This window comes from Lagenorhynchus albirostris, chromosome 5, assembly GCF_949774975.1.
Source record: "Lagenorhynchus albirostris chromosome 5, mLagAlb1.1, whole genome shotgun sequence".
NCBI lineage: Eukaryota > Metazoa > Chordata > Mammalia > Artiodactyla > Delphinidae > Lagenorhynchus > Lagenorhynchus albirostris.
This window is the reverse complement of record NC_083099.1, coordinates 68,207,568-68,232,180: the sequence shown is the minus strand read 5'-3', so window position 1 is coordinate 68,232,180 and position 24,613 is coordinate 68,207,568. Positions and strand designations below refer to the sequence as shown.

General features: G+C 39.1%; 1 protein-coding gene across 2 annotated transcripts; it reads left to right on the top strand.

Annotated features, from left to right (window-relative positions):
• Positions 1-1,569: 1,569 nt before the first annotated feature.
• CLDN1 (claudin 1) lies at positions 1,570-17,703 on the top strand. Of its 2 annotated transcripts, XM_060150271.1 has the most exons (4): positions 1,570-2,057; positions 10,729-10,893; positions 13,303-13,387; positions 15,096-17,703. In XM_060150271.1, the coding sequence occupies exons 1-4, from the start codon at positions 1,835-1,837 to the stop codon at positions 15,256-15,258; spliced, it is 636 nt and encodes a 211-aa protein (XP_060006254.1). In that variant the 5' UTR covers positions 1,570-1,834; the 3' UTR covers positions 15,259-17,703. The 2 variants fall into 2 exon arrangements, with proteins under 2 accessions (XP_060006254.1, XP_060006255.1); XM_060150272.1 differs by lacking the exon at positions 13,303-13,387.
• Positions 17,704-24,613: the final 6,910 nt, after the last annotated feature.

Below are 24,613 nucleotides of genomic sequence, written 5' to 3'. Positions count from 1 at the left end.
GGAGAGGCCACAACGGTGAGAGGCCCGCATACGGCAAAAAAAAAAAAAAAAAAAAGATATCTGGATACAGCCAGGTGGAAGTGAGGGTGGTAGGATTTTGGGTGTTTTGCTTTTTTATAATTTTTTTTAGAGCAGTTTTAGGTTCACAGCAGAATTGAGCAAAAGGTGCAGAGATTCCCATGTTCCTCTTGCCCCACATGTGTATAGCCTCCCCCATTACCAAAATCTCCCGAGGGGTAGAGTTGTTTTCTCTCCTGTCATTCACACTATTGACATTTTTTTTAAATTGTTCCCTCCTTTTTACAAACTGGCAGCTGCCATAGTAAATATCGGAACATATCTTGTTTTCTCCTTAGCATGTTTATCTCTGCCTCCCAGGTGTTTCTGTTCTTACTAAAACCATAGAAGCTTCTCGTTCCATCACACTGGCACCACATACACAAAGCAGCCGGGAAAACATTTTAATTATTCCAGACCACAACACCTGAGGTACACTTCTGAGTAACTACTAAGAAGGAAGCTTTAGAGACGCATACAGGGAAACCAAAGGCTGAACTAGACTAGAACCTGAGGTGTTGGCCATAGCCAGTCACTGCAAAAACGGCGTCTGAACCTGGACTTCCTAATCCCAGTCCAGGCCTCTTTCTGCTGGGGGTGGGGACTTTTGGGATGCTGTCACCTTTGAGGAATAGCATCTGATAATTCATTAATGAAACACACTTTGGAGGAGTAGAGGCCCATTGGTCGGGTCCCTTTGAGAATGAATCGCTGCTCTAAGACAAAGTGCTGTGGGGAAGAGGCTGGGGTGTGTGTGTTGTGTGTGTGTGTGTGTGTGTGTGTGTGTGTACACGTGTAGGGGTGGGACAGGGTAGGCTGCATTTTCATAAGGATGATAATAGATCAAAGGACATATATTTTGGTCAAGCTGAGAAGTAGTTAGAAAGTAGAGTGGGCTGGGAACCAAGTACTGCATATGCTACTAACTTGCTGTGTGAGCTTATGGAAATCACGTTTTTTTCTCTGGGTCTCAGTTTCCCAATCAATAAAGTATAAAGATTGCTTACAACCCTTGCAAAAATATGATTCTAGGAGAGATCTTGAAGGGAAGAAGGGGGCAGAGGGAGGAAAGGAGGAGAAGGAGGTTGAACCGAAGGGAGGTAAGTGTGTGTGAGGGAGGGAAGAGGGGTGGAGAGAGATAGGAAATGTCTTTTAATCAGATAGTGGAAAAAAGTTGAAAATGAAACTGTGCGCCCCTTAAGGTCTCTATTTTTCATCTTTATGCGTTTTTACTGTTTAGACATACGGAGTCATTTTTGGATAAACGTAGATTGAATGAATGGAAAGCCTGGGAAGGCCAACAGAAGAAAAGAGCTAGGGGAGAAAAGAGAGGAAGCAAGCTCGGGAACACTCTGCGCTCCTGCTCTTCCTCGGCCTGTCCCCCCTTAGGGGGCGGGACCTTCCGGCCACGGCCGCGTGGGCCATCGCGAGCTCCCACTCTCCCTCTCGCTTCCCCGTAAGCCGCCCCGAAACCGCCAGGGAGAGCTGCGCGGCGGCCGGGCCGGCCGGGGCGGGGCTGCTTTAAATCGCGGCGCCCAGCGGCTCGGCGTCTCAGTCCCGTCCCCGAAGTAGCTGCTGCTTCTCGCCTACCAACTCCAGCTCCAACCCGGACCCGGACCCAGAGCTTCTCCAGCGGCGACGCAGGGTCCGCAGTAACGCAGTCCCGCAGTAACTTCCTCCGCGCAGCTCCGCCACCCCCGGGAGTCCCGGGGCGCACCTGCAAACTCCCGCTTGTGCACCGGCCGCCCCCAAGCCGGTGCGGGAGCCCGAGCGAGCCATGGCCAACGCGGGGCTGCAGCTGCTGGGCTTCATCCTGGCTTTCCTGGGCTGGATTGGCTCCATCGTCAGCACGGCGCTGCCCCAGTGGAGGATTTACTCCTACGCTGGCGACAACATCGTGACGGCCCAGGCCATCTACGAGGGGCTGTGGATGTCCTGCGTGTCGCAGAGCACCGGGCAGATCCAGTGCAAAATCTTCGACTCCTTGCTGAATCTGAACAGTGAGTGCACTCCCTACTACCGCAGCTGTGACCCAGGGACTCAACCCCCCAGTGGCTCCGTTTTGGAGTAGTAGCTACCAAACGACCCTGTTGCGTGATTACATGTCTATCAACCTTCAGTGGATCAAGTCTTCTGATCATGTGCTCTGCCGTGAGGAAGTGAGAGAGACCTGTGGCTTGGGGAAGGGGAGGCCCAGACCTAAGCTCTTGTTTTTCCTCTGACACCCTGGGTGACACTTTTCTGTAGGTGTGGTTTCATCTTACATGCCCACGACTGGGGTGGTGATGGAGCGAGTGAAGGCCAAACTCTAACTTGAGCTCTTAGGCCTCTCCTGGACATTCTCAGATTCTGTGAAAATTGAAGAACTGTAGAGTTGGGTCAAGAAAATGATATGCCTTGAAAAGTTTGGAGACTGGTAGCTTCTCCAGTTTGTAAAATTAAATAGATAATCCCAAAGTTATTATGTAGGATTTTTTTTTTTCTCAATCTATCTTTACTGTGGGTTTTCATAGGAGAAATCACATTCCTACATGCAATGTCCCAACCTAATGTCTTCTACTCATCTGAGTTTGAATCTTTTGATTCTTTTGACTTTTAAGAGCCACTAAGTGTGAGGAAGCCCGTATGCATCCCCTGGCGTGACTCTCTTTTTTTTTTTAAATAAAGGAGCAATTGTAATTTTTTTTCTTTTTTTGCTTGCTCCAGGTCTTAGTCTCTGCTCGAGGGGTCTTCGTTGTGACATGCCAGCTCCTAGTTGTGGCATGAGGACTTTTAGTTGTGGCATGCATGTGGGATCTAGTTCCCTGACCAGGGATCGAACCCTGGCCCCCTGCGTTGGGACCGCAGAGTCTTACCCACTGGATGACCAGGGAAGTCCCTTGAAGAAGCCTCTTAAGATTCTCCAGAGGGTTTAGCTTTCAGGCCAAGAGTGTTCAGAAGAGGCAGATTGTATAATGTTATTTTAGAAAGTGAAGGTGGGTGGCAGGTGGAAGAAGGATGACAACAAAGAGAAGTTCTAAATAACCTCCCTTCATAATATGAAGGGAAGAATGGAGCCACTGAAGACAAATGCCACAAAGGAGACACAGCTGATGAGCTCAGCGTTCAGGAGAGCGAGGGCGGGTCTTCTCTTGAGTTTCTGCCTTCCACAAAGGAATTTCTGTGTAATGGATATTGGCTTCTTACTCTGTCGGGTTGGAAAGGATTATATAGAGAGAAATAGTCCTAAAGACGGTGGAAAGACGACAGGAATTTTTTCCTTTCATTTTTTTAAAAAATAAAAGCTTTTGAGTATCTTGTCAGAAACTCATTAAATTCCCACTTACTTAGGTAATAACAATTCATGGCTGGAGTATCTTCCTTGAGATATTACATTAGTTGTCCTGAACCTTGTGTCTGTCATGCACTTGGACTAAATCGAAGAAAAGCTTCCTTAGTCTTTGCCTAGACAGGCAAGCCTGCCCACAAGTCCCCTTTGTGTGCTGATGGTAAGCAGTGTTGTCATCGCTCAACTTTACTTCAGTTGTTTTGTCCACCTCCTGCGTGTGGTTTAGTCAAAAGCTATATATTTTAGAGTTGTTAAATCTGTGCCAAATCTGTTTAAACCGCTTGAGTACCTCTGGAATTTGGTGAGTCAGTGTACATACAGTAGTTTTTTTAGTGTTGTCATTTCAGCTTTTCAAAGTTACCGTATTAGGATTCTTCTATGCCAAACATAAGGAGTATATTAGGTACACGCCTTTATATTATCATTGAATCTACCCATGGATGGATAAATACATGTAAGGAATTGTATCAGACATGTCATGTTGAGGAATTGGCAGATGGAGACCATTCTAAGGGCAATTCCAGAGAGGTCTCTGATTCCTCTGATCAAAATAGTTCATTTTCTACACGTTTAAATAGGTTTCCTGTTAACTGCCTTAAAGGACCAAATGAAATCAGATTGATCCATGTTGTCAATACTCAGACAGGTCATCCCTACTCATGATAATGTGTTAAAATGTTTTATTTTCACTTATTCCTAATTAATGTAGCTGTTACAGTTTTTAAAGCTGTAGCAGAAGATCTAAACAATACCTTCCCTCTACCCCATACACATTTTGGAGATCTCTTCCTGATGAATTTTTTTAAACTCCAGATCAGATTTCTTTTCATTTTCGTTAAAGCCAGAGTTTATTGAAGGTGGGGCGGAGGCCTTTCTCTCAAAACTGATTCCCAGAAGGAAACTTGACTCATTTGTACCCTCTCCAACCTGCCGGTAACTAACTAGATGTCTTTGGATGGAGGCCAGAGAACCTACCTGTCTCCATTTCTCTACCTGGACAGCTGTGCTCACACCCACCTGATGTAGAGAGCTGGGGAGGTGATTCATTGGCTGGTTTTGGTATAGTTCTGTGACATCTAGAGGTGAACAGGATTATCTGTACGTATAAACAGTGTTCCTTGTAACAAGTTGTGTTCCACAAAGTGCTTTTAGGTAAAAAGCTTAGCTAGAAGTTTCTTGAAATTGTACCTTGTTCTTTTTGCCAGTGGAGCCCATTTGGCAACTTAGGGCCGAGATTCTGGGATTTATCAAGATTCTGGGATTTTATCAAGGTTGTAGCGCTAGATATGTTCAAATCCCTTATTCCCTCTCGCTTCCCCGTAAGAAGCGAGAGGGAATAAGAAGCCAGGCTTCTTTAGGTGGTTCTTGGAAAGCAGTTTATGAAAATGTAACTGGGGAACTTCCTGGGGAAACAAATCTTATACCGTGGATTGTGGTTTTACTATGGTTGAGACAGTTTCACTTCCATCCAAGGATGGATGTTTATTGACGTTGATGACTGATAGTTGGAATATACAAAAAAGAGTGTCAGATAGAGTTGCAGTCGACTTTTCTTGATTAAACTGTACATCTTGCCTTGTTTTGATCCAATTCTCAAACTTTTGGCAAGCTAGTGCCTATTTCATGTGCTTAGTTAATTGCTTCTTCTGGCTTGACTTTAATAGCTAGAGCTGTCCAAAGACTGGGTTGCCCCAGGAGGTTGCATGGTGGGAGGTGTGAAAGCAGAGGAATAAGTAAGCGTTTTGAAGGAATGTTGTAGGGAAAAATCCAAGTCCCAGACAAATGGGAGGTTAGGCTAGACTTTCTCTAAGTCTCATCTAGCCTTGGGATTCTGTAATTTGTTTATAAGTTCCTCTAGGCTGTTCAACTTGCTTTGCATGAATCCACATGTGTGTTGGTCTGCTTTAATAAGTACTGGTTGTGGGTGAAGTTTCCCAGCACTCTCACCATGATGTTAGGCTCAATCAAAGACCAAAATCACTGACTTGGACAGTCTTTGAAGCACAGGCAGAGGAGGGCACCCGCTTGCACTTCCCTAGACTGCATTATGCCTGCTGAACCAAGGGTGTTTAAGGGGCCATTTGTGCTCAGATCCGTTTCAAGAATTAGTTCTGACTTTTGGAATGATGACAGTCAAAACCCAAAGCCAGGCTTGAGTACTCAATTCTTACCCTGGTCTTGCACTAACTAGCCATGTTTATAGTGGTGATCCACTCAATTTCTCTGGGCTGTAGTTTCCCTGCTTATGAAATAGGGCAGAGTAGGAGGAATGGGGAGCTGAATCCATGACTCATTCATCCATTCGACAAACATGAGCCAGGCCCTATCCGTGTTCCTAGAAATGCAGCTAAGAAGATTGGTAAGATGCAAATGTCGATTCCTTCCAGTGCCAACATTCTTTGTTAATAACTGCAGTGAGGGAGCAGAAACAGGCAAGGGGCATGGTTTAGGTTTCCTTGATTGGAGTGATGAGTAAGAGACACAGAGGTAACATGGAAGCGTACATTTAATCATGAGGCAATTTCTCTAAGAAACAAACAAGGTAGCAAAACTGCTTGGCACATCCTGAAAAAGTGGTGAGCCCTGTCTCTTCCCAGACCACAGTTATTGACTGTGCTGGAGTCCTAAGGTCACATCCAACGGCCACCAGTTCATAGTCAATCAAATGGAAATGCTAACAATGAGGACTCTTGAGAAACTTTGAACTTGAGCAAAAGTGAGCAATTTAATAAGGGAAGAAGACATGGGAGTATAGTTCTGTGACACTCTGTGATGAGTTCCTTTAATTGCAGAGGAGAGAAGAGGATTTTTGTTCTAGTCAGCCAGTGGTCAGTTTATTTATTTGCCTAATACTTATTAAGGAACTACTGATGCAAAGAGAGACTGTGTGAGGGTAGAGACATAATTAAAATCTACTTTGTTTGTGATATATAATCATAGGGTAATAATATAGTAATATGGCTAGTAAACAGCATGAACAACGTCACGTAGTTAAAGGAGATTCTGCTGCTTGTATAGTAAAACTTTAGAAAAGCTTTAGAAAAAAACATTCCACTGACTTGTCTATGCTTGTCTTTCTACGCTTATGTTGATTAAGTTCACTGTAGTAGATCAGTAACTTCTAACTCATTTCTTGTCTCATAAGTAGAGATCTTTGTAAGTATGTTTTCAAATTATACTTTCAGGTTGCAAGTGGTAAGAACTCCTTAAGGAGTCTTTAATCTCAAGATTATCAGTCTAGCTAAGTATAATATAATTAAAAGACTGCCTTCTCCGTGTACTGCTGATAATGATGAGGATAAATAGTGTAACTTGTTGAATGTTTGCTCCAAAGACAACTTCTTTAGTCGCTGATAATAATATTGTAGAGGTATCTGCAAATTTAGTGGGCCAGAAAGGAACGTATTTGCTTCTAGATCTGAGCCGATCAGGTCAACTCAGAGATAATAGTTCAAGACTGTATCTGTCTAGTCTAAAATATTTTGCAGCTTTCAAATATTTCTCAACTTCTCTGCCCTACTGACCATTGTTCCACCAGAAGAAAACTTCATCTTGGGAGCTAATTAGATACATAATTTAGAAAATTTTTAAAAATTATATTGGGTTAAACAAAAAGTATGAATTTTTTCGCCCTAGATGAGTTTCTAGCTTTTAATGATCTAAACTAGATCTGGCTTTATGTAGCAAGATTTTAGTATTCTGAGGCTTTCTAGGAAGGCGTTTCTCAGTATTATTTCAAAGATGAAGCTTAACACAAAAGAGTATTTTTACCTATCATAGTAGAATTTTTAAAGGATAAAGACATGTTCAAATTTAAATTCACTGAACACAGATTGAGTAATCCATGAAGCTTGCCAGGTACTGTTCTTAGTGCTTTGGATGGAAATATGAACAAATATTTGGCCAAGTCATCAAGGAGCTCACAATTACATATTTTAGATCTCTGACTTAAAAGGCTTCCATAAGACGTTAATTTGAAGGATTCATATGGTTCCAGCTTAAAACTGTGCAGTTTAGATTCTATCTGCACATAAAACCCTCATAACTTGTAATATAACACTTGCTTACTTTGATCTGTAATTCACCATTACATATGCCCAACTAGTGAGTTTTCATGCTGTTATGATTCTCAGCCTTTTTTTTGTATTTTTTACATTTCCCCCCCCTCCATATCACTATAGTTAAGAATTCATCCAGACGTCTCCAGTGATGCAAGATGAGATTTTGTGACATTTCCTAAGTCAGTGGATACCAGGACGTAAATGAAAAAAAAAAATTGCTTCACAAAATAACACTATTGCTTTGTCATATTTTTCAAAACAAAACATGATCTCCTTGGTCTATATGGTTTACATGATTCCTGAGTATAGGTTTTTCCCCCCGGATTTTTTCCCCCATTTTCTCCATGATTTTTTGTGCGTTATGAAAATGATACATTGTTCTATAAAGAAATAAAACATACTAGGGTTTGTAGCACACGGAACAAAATATCTGTCCCTTCCCCCTTAGAAATTTTGTAAAAGTAGTGGAATGAGTAAAATGGGGCATGAATTAAATGTGCTTTCTTTGAGAACTGAAAGGGGAACAAACTTAGAGATGAAGACAGTGAAAATGAGATAATTCCGGACGAGTTCAGGTGGAGCCTTGGAGTGGTTGATCCATGTACGCTCCCTGCCTGGGTGGTTTTATACAAGCCTGACTCAGGAGATTGAGGTCCAGCAGACTCCTCGTGAAGAGTAAACCTTGTGATCCAAGTGCTTAGACCTGCTGGGCTGGTGGCCTGCTGTTTTCACATGAAGCACAGATCAGAATGATTATAGAAGCTGGGTCTGGTTTGGGGCCCTATAACTCGAACAAAGTAGAAAACTTCGAGATCAGAGAAAGCAACCACAGTGGTGAATAAAGGGTTGGAAAACTGAGCTTAATGGACAAACAAATCAAAAGGTGGTGAGAGATGTAAGGGGCTATACATACTTGAAGGGCTATCATATGAAGACAGAGAGTAAAAATCTTGTCACCTCTTCTTTAAGACCCTCCAGTGACTTCTGATCACGCTTAGAATAAACTCCAAACCCCTTCCCCTAGCTTGCAAAGTCTTACATGATAAATGCCTTCTGCCTACCTTGCTAACCCACCTCATTTTACTTTTACATCCTACCATCCTCCAGTAGTGACTAGCTTTGCCAGTTTGTCCAGGGTTGAAGACCTTCTCAGGAGTCAGGACTTGTAGCTTTAAAACTGAGAGAGTCCTTGGCAAATGGACAGGTGGTCCCCCTGTCCTCCACGTGGATCATTGTGACTTTCAGTATCTCCTCTTCCAGTGTTGTTTGCTTGAAATGCTTTCCTTCTAAGTGGAACTTAGGACCAAATCTGAAATCTGTGTTATGTATAAGAGCTTAGTTATTTTTTATTCTCCTTCTAAGTAATGACTGTCTTTGCAAAAACTGTCGGTAAACCAAAAGGAAGGACACACCATAACTGTGGAGTCCTTAGTATTTTCCTCTTCATGCAACAGTATGGTTTGTGATTCCAAGGAAGAAGTGTCACAAACCCATGGTCCGTGAAACCTGTGTTTTGATTCAGGAGTTCTTGTACCACCCTGAAATCTTACAGTAAGTGTGTGGGTAGGGTGCACACTTGCACACACACATTTATGGGGAAGTAGATCTATGAGGGGAGCATGGAAGTGCCTATGATTTGATTTTAATTGAATCAAGTAAAAATTTATCTTGACTTCCAAAATATCTCTCAAATGCAGTTAAAAAAAATGCCTTTGATACTTTCAGAAAGTGGTTACTATGATTTTATCATAGATTGCCTGGTTATGGCAAGGATGGAAAAATTAACAATTTAAAATTGAAGTTTTAGAAATCTTTAGTCTTTATGATTTGTAGCCTAGGTTCTCAACCCTGAAAATACTGACCCTGAGCCTAGGTCTTAATAGAGAGTGAGATATAAAACCTTTCCATGATGTCAGCCACTTTTTTTTTTTTTTTTTTTTTTTTTGCGGTACACGGGCCTCTCACTGTTGTGGCCTCTCCCGTTGCGGAGCACAGGCTCCGGACGCGCAGGCTCAGCGGCCATGTCTTACGGGCCCAGCCGCTCCACGGCATGTGGGATCTTCCCGGACCGGGGCACGAACCCGTGTCCCCTGCATCGGCAGGAGAACTCTCAACCACTGCGCCACCAGGGAAGCCCTATGTCAGCCACTTTTGAAGACCATCAAGAAGTCAATTGTTCCAACTTCTCCTTAGAGATAACTGTCATTCACACTTTACATAATAAAAAGATGGTCCCAAAGAATAATAAGTAGGTCACCCAAGATAGCATGCTTAGTTACAATGTAAATATTTATATATGCAAAAAGACTTGTCACCTGTTAACACTGTTAAAGAGATAATGATCTTTGTTTGAAGGAGGAAATAAAGATAGAATTAATCAAACTCATCTAACCAGCGTAGTTTCAGCTCTTTTTTCTTTGAAAGTCTGTGTGTCTTTACGCTACAGTGATGGTATCACCTTTTTACTCTTTAAGATACTTACTGGCATAATCTCAAACTTGGCCCTATCGATTTGATCGTGACTTAGTATGCCAATGACAATAACAGGAAATTAGAAAATTAGTGGAATCCTGAGAAATACTACATTGAATTATCTGCTATTTTACAATATAGCAGTTTAAATAGTTTTAAAAACTGGTGATATCTCCGAATATAAACCTACTATGTTCCAAAATAACATCTCAAAGGCTGTTATGTTTTGTTCTAAGAAAATGGTTTTCATATCTCCCACCCCACCCGCATCACTGGAGATACAAGTGTTGCTTATCCAGCCATGATAATCTATGAGAAATTCACTAGTTGTCTTCCAAGTTCACCCACCCAGATTTTCTGCAGCTTGATGAGTGAAGTATAAAACTATTGACTATTAACCAAGATATATTGTAAACCATTTTAATTATAAATGTTTTAACATTAAGGATAACACATATGATTGTTATTTCAGAATTAAAAACTCCATTAGTAAGGATTAAAAATGTATTAGTTCAGCTAAACCTATTCAACCAAATCATTAATTATTTTTTCAGAGGATTTTGAGTTTAATGTTGAAAACATAAACTGTTAGAGCTGGAGGAATTCTTATTCATCATTCAGCCATGTATTTGTTTTTCTGGAGAAGAAATTATGTTGATTACCTGCAGAAACATCCCTAGAAGCAGAGTCTCCTGACTCCTGTTAGATTTTCTCTCTTCCATACAACATTGAAATATACTCGGTCTTCTACCACTCTTCTCTTGTTGGTCTAGGCGTGATTTTTACATGTTCTAAAATGTTTTCTGTCAGGCACTCTGCAAGCAACCCGTGCCTTGATGGTGATTGGCATCCTGCTGGGACTAGTAGCCATCTTTGTGGCCACTATCGGCATGAAGTGTATGAAGTGCCTGGAAGACAACGAGGCACAGAAGATGCGGATGGCTGTCATTGGGGGCGTGATCTTTCTTATTTCAGGTAAGAGAGGCCCTGTCCCCCTTAGACCTTATTAAACTCTCTCTGACATGGGTTAAGGTATAGTTTTTGCTTTCCTGAGATTATGGTGGATTTGTGGCACTTGAATCGATTGAATTCACTTCCTTTAAAATCTGAAGACATAGGAACCTTAAGTCCATTTGAGTTTCACATTCTCAAATAGGAACCAAATGAAAATCTGTATTCACAGTGGACAGGTCTATTCCTTGAGGTGTCAGGTGCCAACTGGTTGGTAGAACCATTCTCCCCAGGTGAAGAGAGATTTTTCTATCTAGCAAACACTGAGGAACAATTCTGTGTAATTCAGAAAATTTCTGTAGTGTCTCTTCCGATGCTATGTGGGAAAGATGGGGAATGGTGAGAGAGAACATAAAGAATGTGTCAGTCGTACAGGTGTGTGAGGAATGAATGAGACTGGGATTATTGGAGGAAAATGAGGACATCATTCCACGTGGGCAGATCTGACTCCAGAATAAACAGGTGGTACCCATAGATCAGTGAAGAGAAAGGTCAGTTGGAATGGAGGCGAAATGTTGGAATGGTAAGGAATAAGAGTAAATGAGTTAAGAAAGAAAACAGTAGAGAAAGACCTTGGAAAAAAACCTTGACAAAAGAGTGAGATTACATTTTCCATAGAAAATGAATGTGTATGTATTGCTTTATTCAAGTGTTGATATGTGACCTTTGAGAAAATGAAAGCCAGAAGAAGACATGGACAGGTCACTTGTAAAGCCTTATAATAAGGTTTATATTAAATAAGATTGTGTTTATATATAAAACAATAGACTATTATATATACTAGTTGTCTATGGTTTTGAAATGGACTAGTATATATAGTGTGTATATATATATATATATATATATATATATATAGTAGTAGTATGTAGTAGTCTATTGTTTTTGAAAACAACACCAGTGATATAATCTACCACTAGGAAACACTAGAATTAGACTTTTTTCTCATTTTCTCTTTAACAAAAGTATGTGGATTTCATCAATAATGAAGGAAGAGTGCCTGTGACTTTGCTAAAGGTTTGGTTAAAGTTTATTCAAATTAATCCTAGATAGCATTTTATTCCCAACAGTTTGATTTTACATCACAGGCTGTGAATGCACTTACTGTGTAGGACCCTTCCTCCGCTTGCCTTCTTGTAACTCCGGTACATCACTTCCCCGGTCTCAGGGACTTCCTAGGGAGTGAGGCTTGCAAGTTCTACAGCACTTGCATGGTCTGCTTGAGCAGCCAAAGCAATGGTGTTTTCTCTCAAGTATTAGAGGCAATTAGGTTGGACCACTTTTTTTGTAGGAGGAAGGGAGCAGAGGGGGTAGCATAGAAATATTTAATCTGTCTAAATTGATGAATTTTTAGAATGGCTATAAAAAGAAGTTAATTTCTTTGGATAAGAAAAATCAAGGTGTTGTATACTTCTTATGAATGATAGAGTGGGTTATTTTGACTAAGTAGTTTCTCTGGCCTTACTGAAATATGAAAGGCATGAGAAATTGAGTGTTCAGCACACATTGATCTGATGTGGCACTGCAGCGAATCTCATGGCAAGACCTGGCACATCTGGCCAGTGAGGCTGTAGGAGTTCAGGTGATCTAGTGCACTCTGAGACAGGTCCTACTCGTTCCTGCTATCTAGCTATTTACTTTCATTTTGATTCTTCAGAAATGTGAATTTTAGGGCTTCCCTGGTGGCGCAGTGGTTGAGAGTCCGCCTGCCGATGCAGGGGACACGGGTTCGTGCCCCGGTGGTCTGGGAAGATCCCACCTGTCGCGGAGTGGCTGGGCCCGTGAGCCATGGCCACTGAGCCTGCGCGTCCGGAGCCTGTACTCCGCAACAGGAGAGACCACGACAGTGAGAGGCCCGTGTACCGCAAAAAAAAAAAAAAAAAAAAAAAGAAATGTGAATTTTGAGTTTTGGTCAAGGAGAATGTAGAAGGGTTTTCATCTTCCCTTTTGTATTGTAAGTGACTAGCTTTACTAATAAGGACTTTGGTTTTACCAAAAGTAGTCTAACACAGTGATGTATAACAATATATTTGAAAGAGATCTTAAATGACATGAACCTGCTGAATATTTCCAACAGAATGTTGTTTGTGCCGGTGACCTTCAACTCTAAGTGAATAAAATGACATGAACATTATAAACTATGCCTAACTCCCACCTAATATTTTCATCTGTCTTAAGAGAATACTTAGAATAAATCATGTCTGAACCTCTAATCTCCCTAAATTAAAGTCGTCTGAATTAAAATGGATTAAATTAAAAATGTCAGCACTATTGATGAGATTTAATTCTTGTAAAATACTTGTAAATTTAATGAGCCGTATATTTATGCTCAGTGTTCCATAGTGATTAACAGTCTTTTGTTTTGAATTTCTGTAGGTCTGGCTATTTTAGTTGCCACAGCATGGTATGGCAATAGAATTGTTCAAGAATTCTATGACCCCATGACCCCGGTCAATGCCAGGTAATGCTGTTCACTCCTAAAATAGTTTGTTCTCTGAGAAAATACCCTTTTAGTGTTCTGCAAAGTCCAGCTTGTGCCGTAGCTTCCCAGATTTGCTATCCAGAATTTTATGGAACTTCTGTCAAACTTGAAAATAATTTGAATGGCCTGTGCCTCATGTTAAAAATAGTCTGATCATTGCTTTAACAGCCTGTATTGATAACAAAATGAACTTCGAAGTAGAAAAGTTCTAAGCTGTATACTTTCCAAGTGTATGCTGGACCTTTTTTCATATTTAAAAAATGTTTTTAAGATGAATAAAGATACCAACGTGTTTGAAATTTTATTTTTGAAGTGTATTCTGAAACTTTTAACACTTGTGATTATTTGTAACTAAACACAATTTATGACTGATTGCAAAAATAGTACTGTTGTAGAGGTTAACAAATAATGTCATTTCTAATGGTTTAATCCTGTTTATGAAAATACAATTTATTTATGAAAAAGAAAAGTTAGCACTTTGAAATATTGTGTTCCATCACAACCATAAAAATAACTTTAGAAAGGTCATCCTTCTTAATATTGCAAGTTGTGGAAGTTAAAGGGCTGACTCTTGGCTCTCACGTAATGACACCCTTTGATCAGAGACACGGCTCTTTGTCTCACTGTGTTCACATCTTTAAAGCCGAATAACTATATTCTGAGTCAGAATGTTAAGATGTAATTATTGTTTGTTGAGCGCTAAGACGAATGGATGAAAAATCCCAGTGGTGGAGAGATAAGGTATGCTTCTTTGTATAAAATCACCCACGTAGAGGAGAACACATACTGCAGTGATTGTGTTGGGACCCATCCCATAAGATCTACACTGTAAGGACAGAATCTGCTGGAGGTCAGTAGGCTAAAATTTTACCAGTAATGGATATGAAAGCACTTTATAAATTACTAGGCACCGTACGCTTATTTACATTGTCTCACATGATTCTGAAAGCAGTCCAGTGAGGCAGATGGAATCATCCTGCTTTAAGAGAAGCAGCAGCTGAGGTTGAGAAGAGGAGTTACTGGCCCACAGTTTAGCAGTTGAGAGTTTGCATCAGAATTCAAACTCAGGCCTTATAACTCTAGATCCAGCCCTTCTCTCTCCTTATTGTCCACCATCAGTCACAGATCTTCTCCCCAGAAGTATGGCTTCATACATCCACCTGGATCAACTTAACCTAGAATGATCTATGAGCTGATTAGAAGTCTTTTTCACAAAACCATAAATTTCAGATTTCAGTGCTTATCAGTGATTGACTATTGAAAACTCTGTCTCCAACACCCTCTAGCAGTTTCTTTGTAGAATTTGGTTGCTACTTGGTGATAGCATGACTTGTTAAGTTTTAGCCTAGGAACCATTGTCCAAACCTGACTTCCCAGGTATATATAAACATGCTTTACAAGTCTCCTACACATGAAAAAGTCTTTGGAACTATTTGTATAATTAACCTGGCGTTACATGCCACATTGCCTGATCTACTGTTGCAAATTGTCAACAGCTGCAATGTGAACATGCTCCTGTGTGTGTCCACAAACCTTAAAGTACTTCGCAGAACTTAAAGGGATCATGGGGGATTTTTTTTCAGCAGAAAAAATATAATGAGTGTGATATTGATTTCATTCTTTAATTATATTAGAGAAGTTTCCAGTGATTCACTGATTAAGCAAATACATTGTCTCTTCTTTTTAGGTATGAATTTGGTCAGGCTCTCTTCACTGGCTGGGCTGCTGCTTCCCTCTGCCTTCTGGGAGGTGCCCTACTTTGCTGCTCCTGTCCCCAGAAAGCAACATCGTACCCACCACCAAGGCCCTATCCAAAACCTGCACCTTCCAGTGGGAAAGACTACGTGTGACACAGAAGCCAAAGGAGACAACCCTGTTGGAACAATCAGAAAATGAACATTGAAATACTGTATTGGCATTAAGGTCTTAGATTTTGACTATTGTAGTCTGAACTGTGGTATTATCAAAAGAACATATTTTGTTAAATACCCATTGCTAAAAATGACATAGTCTTATTTTATCTCCTTTCCTCAATATAAGAGGGAAGCCTTTTCTATTTGTATTACTGCTTCCCACTGAGTCATCATCTCAAATGTGGGGAGAGGGCATTCCTTAAATATATATAGATATGTACATGTTTTTCTATAAAAAAGTTAGGTAGTAAAACCTCATTATGTTGGTACCAGCATTCTTAAAATATATCTAAAAACAGAAAAATATATTTATATTGATTAAATAAGTAGTTTATTTGGTATTCTTCTCTTCTTTCTTTATGTATACATATATAATAGGTCAAATATCATTTACCCTCCTTCATCAGCTTTTAATGTCTTTCACAGAAGACCTGACCTACTTTACCAAGTATGAATTATTTCAGCTCTTCACATGTGCCCTTTTCATATGTTTGTATCATACTTTTTTTTTTTTACTATGATCTTATAGCGCTTGCTCTGTCACCATTCAGTCATTCTTCATGACTTTGTTTTTTGTGAGATTGGGCTTAACTCTCGATTCTGATAACACGTTTATATGCCTACAGTGTAATTCCTAAAGTCGGTAAGAATCTCTTACAGATCAGAGTTTTGGGAGCAGATCTTTCTGTGTGACCAGATGGTATATTCCTGTTGACCTTCCCATATGCTCCCTGTACTCTGACCTGTAACACACTTGTTTGCTTTGAAAATATTTGTCCCATTGAGGAGCTGTGTGCTGCTTTCCCAAGTGTTGTGACACAGTTCTATTGATTGAATTTTTTGACCTACTTATTCACAGTTGTATATCCTCCCAAACTACCTTTTTCTTGTCCCCTTCCTCAAACTGTATTGTTTTCTCGTATAGTTTACCTCGTCCCAGAGAGGGATGACCTTTTTGTCTGAATGAAGTGCTAGACTTTCTGTAGTGACAGCCTGATGACAAATATTCTCTCTGTAGCTGTAAGCAGGTCACTTAATCTTTCTCCTCTTTTCCCATCTGTGAAATTGAGATAATGATACTTAACCAGCTGCTAGAGCGGTGTAAGTATTAATTAGTTGATATTATGCTCATTCTTTGAACATGAAATATGCCTAAGTAGTGTCTCTGTTTGCTAAATTGTCTGTTAAGAAGTCATTGAACCAAACTTACACGCAGGCATCCCATCGTTCGGCACCTTCCTTTCTCCACAGGCCCGTTTCCTTCCTTTCAGCGGTGGCCACCATGCTGTTGGTGCTCTGTTCCGTTTTAACAATTGCCCTTAGTTTTCCAGTCTGTGGAAAATGCTCCTTCACTCGAGCAAAATGATGTAATGGGAAGGGTGTTGACTTTGGTGTCTGGAGACCTGATGTGAGTCTTGGTGCTCTCAATTACAGTGTGAGTTTGGGCAGGGCGCTTGGTTGCCCTAGATTTACTGCTTCACTTATAAAAAGAGGATTGTACTTCCTGACCTGCCTACCTCTCAGGGCTGTTGTGGGGATCCAGTGAGATGGGATACATGTAAGTGTGATTTTGTGAGGTAAAAAGTATTATACTAAGGGAAAGAATTAAGGAATTTAAGTGCATAGGTTTTGGATTACTTTTCAAATGACTGAAAAGAGACAAACTGTAAGCAATAGGTTTCTTGCTTTAACCAACCTCTCGAGTGATGAGACACTAAAGTGAATTTCAGATTACTAAGTGAAAAGGATTCTGGGGCAGTCTTAGTTTTCTTCAGTCACTATGGCCTGATGCTTTTTGTGGCTAAGCTTTTCTCCTTTCAGGAATGCGGACTTGACCTAGGACAAGTTTGCAGATGTAATGGGTGAAACAGAAGTGTGCATGTTGGCAAACCAAAGAATGGAAGATTTTTTTACTTTTAGTAACTTGCAAGGGTATACAAGGTGGATATCTGTTATGTGATGTTATCAGAGGTATTGCTATTAGCTGGCAGCTAACACTGCTAGGATAGGTAGTTTGGGAATGTAACTCATAGTGAAACCATATAGGGGAAATTATCCAAAGGACTGCATCCTATGATTTGAACCTAGTAAATTTTAGTGTGTCTTCCAAACCTGAAAGTCTGTGCTCCTAGAATGTATAATTCAAAGAACTTCTGCTACCTACATAGATCCTAATGATGGGCAAGTATAAATACATGTGGTTGCTAGTTGCTAAACTCTGAAATCTATAGTCCAAAATGGCCAACAGAATGGTTATACCAAAATTTATCCAATTTTGATATTTTTGTACTCTGCTACCATACCTGGAAACAGACAAATAGGTATTTTAGGGTTTTGTAATGGGAATTTGTATAAAGTGTTACTCTTTTTCAATAAATGGTGTTTTTTTAATATAAAATAAACCCTTGTTTTTTTTTTTTTAATCATTTATTTCAAGATTGCCATGCTTGGAAGAAGAGATGGCTCGGGATAGGATCTGACTCACCATGTGTTACTAGAAAAGAGCTATGGTGCCTCTGCACCACCACCTGTCAACTTTTTGAGTGGCTCCACCCACTGGAATGCCCTATTTCTCTCCAACTATGCTTTTCCTCGTCAAGGGTGGTGATACAAGAGAACGTCAGGAGACGTTACTTCATTTTCCCCATCCATAGAAAGGGGACATGCTACAATAAATGACTAAGGGATAAAATCACCAACTGTAAATCATCGTGAAAGCTTAAGGCAGTTGTGTTTCTCACAAGTTGGAAGAGAGAAGGACAGCCAGAAATCCATTATTGTTTTTGTAATGACTATTACCAAAACTACTTCTTAGGAAAGCAAGTGATGAAATTCATTCACCTGTTATCTGAAAATATCAATAATTGATAAAGCCTTAGTTGTAACCTCTCTGTAAGCAATTTACATATTAAAGAGACAGGCTTGTAAACAAAGGATTGCAGCTCTATGTGGAGCTCTATGTGGACATTAGCCTTAAGGGTGAGAGACTAAGATTATTCTCAGTCCCTTTAAATTAAGCAGATGCATCAGAATCCCCACTCTTTCTACAGAATTTAAATTTCTGAGGAGGGGTCCAGGCCCCTGAAGTTTGAGAGGTAATACAATTCCTAAGTGCTCCTGACAAGTACTCTTAAGAGAAAACCTGGATTGTCAGTCATACGAAGTAGACACCCCCTCTGTGTGAGCTCCTCGTTACGGATGCCATTGTCCTGCAAACCATGTGATTTCTCCTGCTCATCAATTAGTACTTTCTATGTGGATCCGTGCCCAGGTCCAGGGAAAACTCCATACCATTCCCACATTCCAACCTTTTAAAGCCTGTTGTTAATCCTAGTAAAATCTGGTAATGGGTTTTTTTCCTTCCTTTTGAGCGTGGCTCAGGTATAAGATTTCTGAAGTCTCCTACCCTTTCTCTAACATTATGGCTCTATTTTCTGGTTTTAGGGGGGTTTTTTGTTTGTTTGTTTTGGTGAGAGGAGGGAAGGAGTTAAATGGAGATAGTCTTCAGAAGCTGTTATCATATTTCTTTGGCAAATAACCTTCTTTCTTGTCATTTTCTATTATTTTTTAAGTCACCACCAATAGTCATTAATACAAAGCAAATTCTCGTTTAAAGAACAGCTTTCTGTTTAACAAATAATATTAGCTCAAGAGTATAAGTGTTTATCGTATTATAATCACTGAGTTATTTTCCTTTGTTATACGATAATTTCAGGAAAGTCCTTAGCCAAAGTATAATCTTGCTACATTTATTTTTAATTGAATAACATTTCTGTGATTTGATTTTATTTATGTAATAATTTCCATGATTTATTGCTTTTATTCTCTGTTCCCCCAAAAAGAAAAAGTAAACACACACACACACACACACACACACACACTCTAACCAGTTGGGGAAAGATAAAGTTTGAAAACTGGACAAGTATTTCTTAGCTGAGATGACCTGGACCAGAGCACTTTCTTCTCCCAAAGGGGCTTTTTTCCTTTTAATCAGTTTTGTCCAGTAAGTTTCCTATTTCCATTAACGTTGTGCTTTCCCCAGGTGTCTATTGCTGCTGCCTAACTATAAAAAGTCCAACAGCCTATGAGAGACCTGAAGTAAGCAGACATCTGAAACAAGGGTCAGGGGTAGCAGAGAATATTTCCTTGGAGATGGGAGTGGAATACATGAAAGAAAAATGACCTCTAATACAGCAAGGAAAAAAGAATCTATTTTTGAAAATTATTTTTTACCACAATATTTATTTTTCCTGATAATAAAATTAAAATGTATTAATAATGAAGTAGAAAAATATAGAAAAGTAGAAATAATTATTTTAAAGATTGTAATAGCCATATTATTCAAAAGCAAAACTATTAATAATTTGATGTGATCTTTTCTAGCAGCCTTTTCTTTCCCAAAGATAAGCTTTGGAGTTTGTTGGTGGGTTTTTGTTTTTGTTTTTGCGGTACGCGGGCCTCTCACTGTTGTGGCCTCTCCAGTTGCAGAGCACGGGCTCCGGACGCCCAGGCTCAGTCGCCATGGTTCATGGCCCAGCCTCTCCGTGGCATGTGGGATCTTCCCGGACCGGGGCACGAACCCGTGTCCCCTGCATCGGCAGGCGGACTCTCAACCACTGCACCACCAGGGAAGCCCTGTTGTTATTTTTTCCTTTTTTTTCATAGTATCACATAGTAAAAATAATTTTGATTTCTTTTTGTTTTCCATTCAAGTGTATAGTAATATACTGTTACCATGCAGAGTTCATAAACATTCATTCATTCATTTAGTAATATTTTTAAGAAGCTAATATTTGCCAAGTATTTTCTGCCACAAAGGAAATGGTGGACCTGGATTTGTGCAACGTAGCCACCATGAATAAAACAGACAAAAAACCCTTCGCTCCTAGAACTTACATCCTATGTGGGAACATAGACAGTAAAATAAACATGCTAAATATATAGTATATTAGATGGTGATAAACCATATAGATAAAAACTAAAGTAGGCAAGACTGGGAAGGTTGGAAGAGGGTAACAATTTAAAATAATAAGGTCATGGAAGTCCTCAATGAAAAGGTGATGTTTAAGAAACAATATCAAGGAGAATAAGAAGCAAATCAATTATCTAGGGGAAAGAACGTTCCTAAAAAACAGCAGGTTTAAATGCTCAAAAGTGGAATAAAAAGAGTAAGGAGGCCAGTGTAGTTGGAATGCTTTAAGCTAGAAGAGAGTAATAAGAGATGAAGTCTTGAAGAGAAGGGGAATCTAAATCGTATAGGGCATGGTGGACCATTGTAAGGACTTCATCTACTATTAAGTAAAGGGAACAAACAGTGTTAGGTTTTAAGCACAGAAGGCACAAGATCTAAATTAAGATGTATTTTTTTCTTTTGTGTTGAGAATAGACTATAGGAGGGCAAGGAGAAAAGCAGTGAGTTCAGACAGAAGGATATTACCAATAATTCTGGCAAGAGGTGGCTTGGTGATAGCAGTGGGTAGTAAGAAGTGGTTATAATCTGGATAACATTCTAAAGTAGAGCCAGCCAGTTTTGCTGATTGACTGGATGTGAGATGTCATGTTAAAATAAGAGTCAAAGATGACTCCAAGATTTTTGGCCCAAACAATTGATAGGATGGAGCTGCCAAAAACCAGAGAGGGAAGACTACAGGAGAGTAGGTATGAAGAGAAAATCAGAAGTTTTATTTTGGACATGTTAAGTTTAAGATACTTATTGCACATCCAAGTAGAGATGACCAGTAGACAGTGGGAAAAGGCAGGAGTGTGGAAATCTAGAGGGAAGAAAGTGTCTTCAAAAGAAGAGAGAAGTCAAACATTTGTTTCATATGACTTGCCAAGTTGAAAATACGTCCCAGTCTTTGGACATTTAAGTTGATACCTATAATCACTAGGTTAAAAAGGCAATAAAAGTAGAAACCAAATCTATTTTACCCATTATTGAATATTTTATTATCTTCCAAATTTTTCATTCTAGTGTTCTCAAAACTATCCTCAAAGAAGTCTGGTGTGTTAGAGTCATAGGCCTGCCCTGGATTTTGGTCCTGATTCTGCCCTTTACTAATCTACTTTTTAATGATTACATTTTAATAATATAATGTAGTAGCAGAGACCAAATATCTCAGTTTAAGTATTCTGGGAAGCAGAATGTCAAGACAGGGTTAGAACTGCAAGAGGTGGAATGCTAATTCCTGTGGAAGAGCAAGGGTAAAGAAAGCAGGAATAGACAGGAAAGCCTTTACAGGGGTTGGCAAACTTTCTGTAAAGGGCCAGATAGTAAATATTTTAGGCTTTATGGGATACATATAGTCTCTGTTACGTATTCTTCTTTGCTTTTTTTGTTTTACAACTGTCTAAAATGCAAAAACTATTCTTTGCTTACAGAGCATACAAAAAAAAAAAAAAAAGGATGTGATCCAAATTTGGCCCATGGGCCATAGTTAGTCAACACAACCTGGTCTAACACTTGTGAAAGGAGAGAGGGAAGGGAGGATAATTCTGCAGGAAAAGCCTCAACCTGATGTGCAGCTCTGAGAAAGTCTTGGGGCCAGTCCATGGGGAGCTGTGGTTTAAAGGACGTCCATAGAAGAGTCCTGCACTGGGCAGAGATGGACAGGCTCTAGCACCCCTGCTGCACTTAGTCATTATCTGGGAGCTGTCCAGCAAAAGTGTGGCTTCAGCTGGAAGGCTGCAGCAGATCCCAATGGCAGTGCAGCTGAAAGCCGTTGGCAAACTGTCCCCACTATGGCAGATTCTTATCTGAAGAGAAACGTAAATAGCGCACCTCCTGAATTTCACATAAAAGTACAGAGAATTAACCACATAGAGTTTTGTTTGTTTCATACAACAAGTCATCCAGAGGTAGGTAATCCAAATATGGCATGAAGAATCTGTAATACAGCCAAATAACCAGGTATATTCTAGCTTCATACTTTATCATTCTTAGTATGTGGCTTCCATTCTCATAGCTACTTTATGGCTTCAAGACTGCTACTCTTCCTTCACCCTCATTGCCTTATTCAACATACAAAGATGAAGAAGAAAAAGAGGAAGAAAGAGAAAGGTAGAAAGTAATAGCACGTATATCAGAAAATCAAAACTTTCTCAGAAATCCCCAGTGGAAGGAAAAACTAACTTAACAGTGAGATGGGAACAGTGGGATGAACAGTTCAAAATAGCTCGAGCATATGTAAAACCGTGATATAAGACATGACAGTATTGCAGATCAGTGGAGTTATGAGGGATGCTTCAATATATGTTGTGGGGAAATTGGGTATCCATGTGGGGGAAAAATAATCTCTAACTCCTACCATATACAAAAGTCAATTCCATTTGGGTTAAAAACTTGAATATGAAAACCAAAACTTAAAAAATGTAGAATAAAAAAATAGGAGAATGAATTATTTACCATGAATTACAGGATTTTTTTATTATTAAATAAGACACAAAAAGCAAACCATATTTTTAAAAAAGGATATATACAACTACATTAAACTGAAGAATTTCTGTTCATCAAAGACATAATAGGAACAAAGAAAGACAATCTATAATGGGGAGGAGATAACCACCACATAGTATATAATAAACAAAGATTTAATATCCAGAATCTAAAAGAAACCCCAATAAATCAATTAAAAAACACAACTCAATAGAAATATAAGCAAAAGTCATGCAAAGTCATTTCACAAAAGATAAATGATGCAAAGTCATTAAAAGTATGAAAATATGCTCAACCTTAGTAATAACCTTAATAATAAAAGATTATTAATAAAATTAATAAAAATGCAAATTTAGACCCAATCATATTCTCTAGATTGGCAACATTTAAGAAGTCTAATAATACAAGTGTTGAAGGGAATGTGGATCAATGGTGGTAGGTCTCTCTTTATTGGTCCAACAAATTTTGAAATATTGCATTATACTGTAAATTTAAACACCCAAATTCATATAAAAATTCACTACTGGAGAAACTCTTACATATATACAAGGACACACATATAAGAATAACAACTGTAGTAATTGTAATAGTGAGAAAATTGGAATCCTTTCAAATGTCCATTGGTAGGGGAATGGTAAATAATTTGTGGTATATTCACACAATGGAATATCTTATGGCAGTAAAAATAGATAGAATATAGTTGTACATAAAATGGATGTTTTTAAGAAATAATTTTGAGTGAAAAAAAGAAAGTCCCAGAGGAACACACTGAGCATAATATAATTTTTATAAAACTCAAAACTAGCAAAACTAAAAAATATATTGTTAAGGCATTATACATAAGAGATAAAACTATGGAAAAAGAAAAACAGAAATGATAAACACAAAATTCAATATAACGTTACTTCTGGAAGAAAACAGTGGTTGGATAGGTGAAGAACTTACAGGCATATAAGTGTTGTTGGTTATGTTCTACTCCTTGGGTTAGGTAGTGAGTGGGTTCACAGGTGTTCATTATATAATTATTATTCTTCGACACTTACATATATTACATACATATTCTTTGGTTTGTAGCAAATAGTGTATTAGAAAAGACAATAAAGAAATACATTATAAAACAAAGAAATTCTCAGCCAATTTCCACTTTTATGTCTCACTGGATAAAATGGTGTTTCTGTGGTCACATCTAGCAACGAGTGAAGTTGGGATGTATAGTATCACAGATGGGCACATTGCTGCCCATGAAAATCAGATTTTGCCTGCCTCATTAGCTACAACACCTTGACCAAGTTGCCAATACCTCTTAGCTTCAGTAGTAATATGTGTCCAACTTAACCCATTGGATTTTAGTGGAAGTCAAATGACATGATATACATGAATGTCCTTTGTAAACCAAAAATGTTGAACAAATGTAAAGGATTGTGGTTCTCGGGCATAATTATTTTGGGGAAATTGAAGCCTTTACCTTGACAATTTCAAGTGCACAGTTGATTGGGTAGAGTCTTTCTCTGATTTTGTATGTTAACCTACCTCTTTGTCTGTCTTCCAGAATAATATATAGACTCAGCATTGAGAGCCCCATGTTAGAAAATTAAGAAGCCAAGTTATCATAATGTATCATACAGACATGCACATTTTCTGATAATGTACCTTCTCAAAAAAAAAAAGGATAAAACAGAAAATGTAGATACAATAAAAATAATGTCTAGATGCAGCCACATTACTACATATTTTACTTCTTCGTAAGATGTTGGAAACAAAGCAATTTTGCTGAAATGTTCAGTGAAACTATCTTCTATTCAATGCCGCATTAATTTAGTGCTTACTCTGTGCCAAATCTTGACCCAAACAGAATTG

Coding starts and splice junctions, on each gene's coding strand:
- CLDN1 (XM_060150271.1), top strand. CDS start 1,835: ATGGCCAACGCGGGGCTGCAGCTGCTGGGCTTCATCCTGGCTTTCCTG. Junction 10,894..13,302: donor CGTGATCTTTCTTATTTCAG/GTAAGAGAGGCC, acceptor GAATTTCTGTAG/GTCTGGCTATTTTAGTTGCC. Junction 13,388..15,095: donor ATGACCCCGGTCAATGCCAG/GTAATGCTGTTC, acceptor TCTTCTTTTTAG/GTATGAATTTGGTCAGGCTC.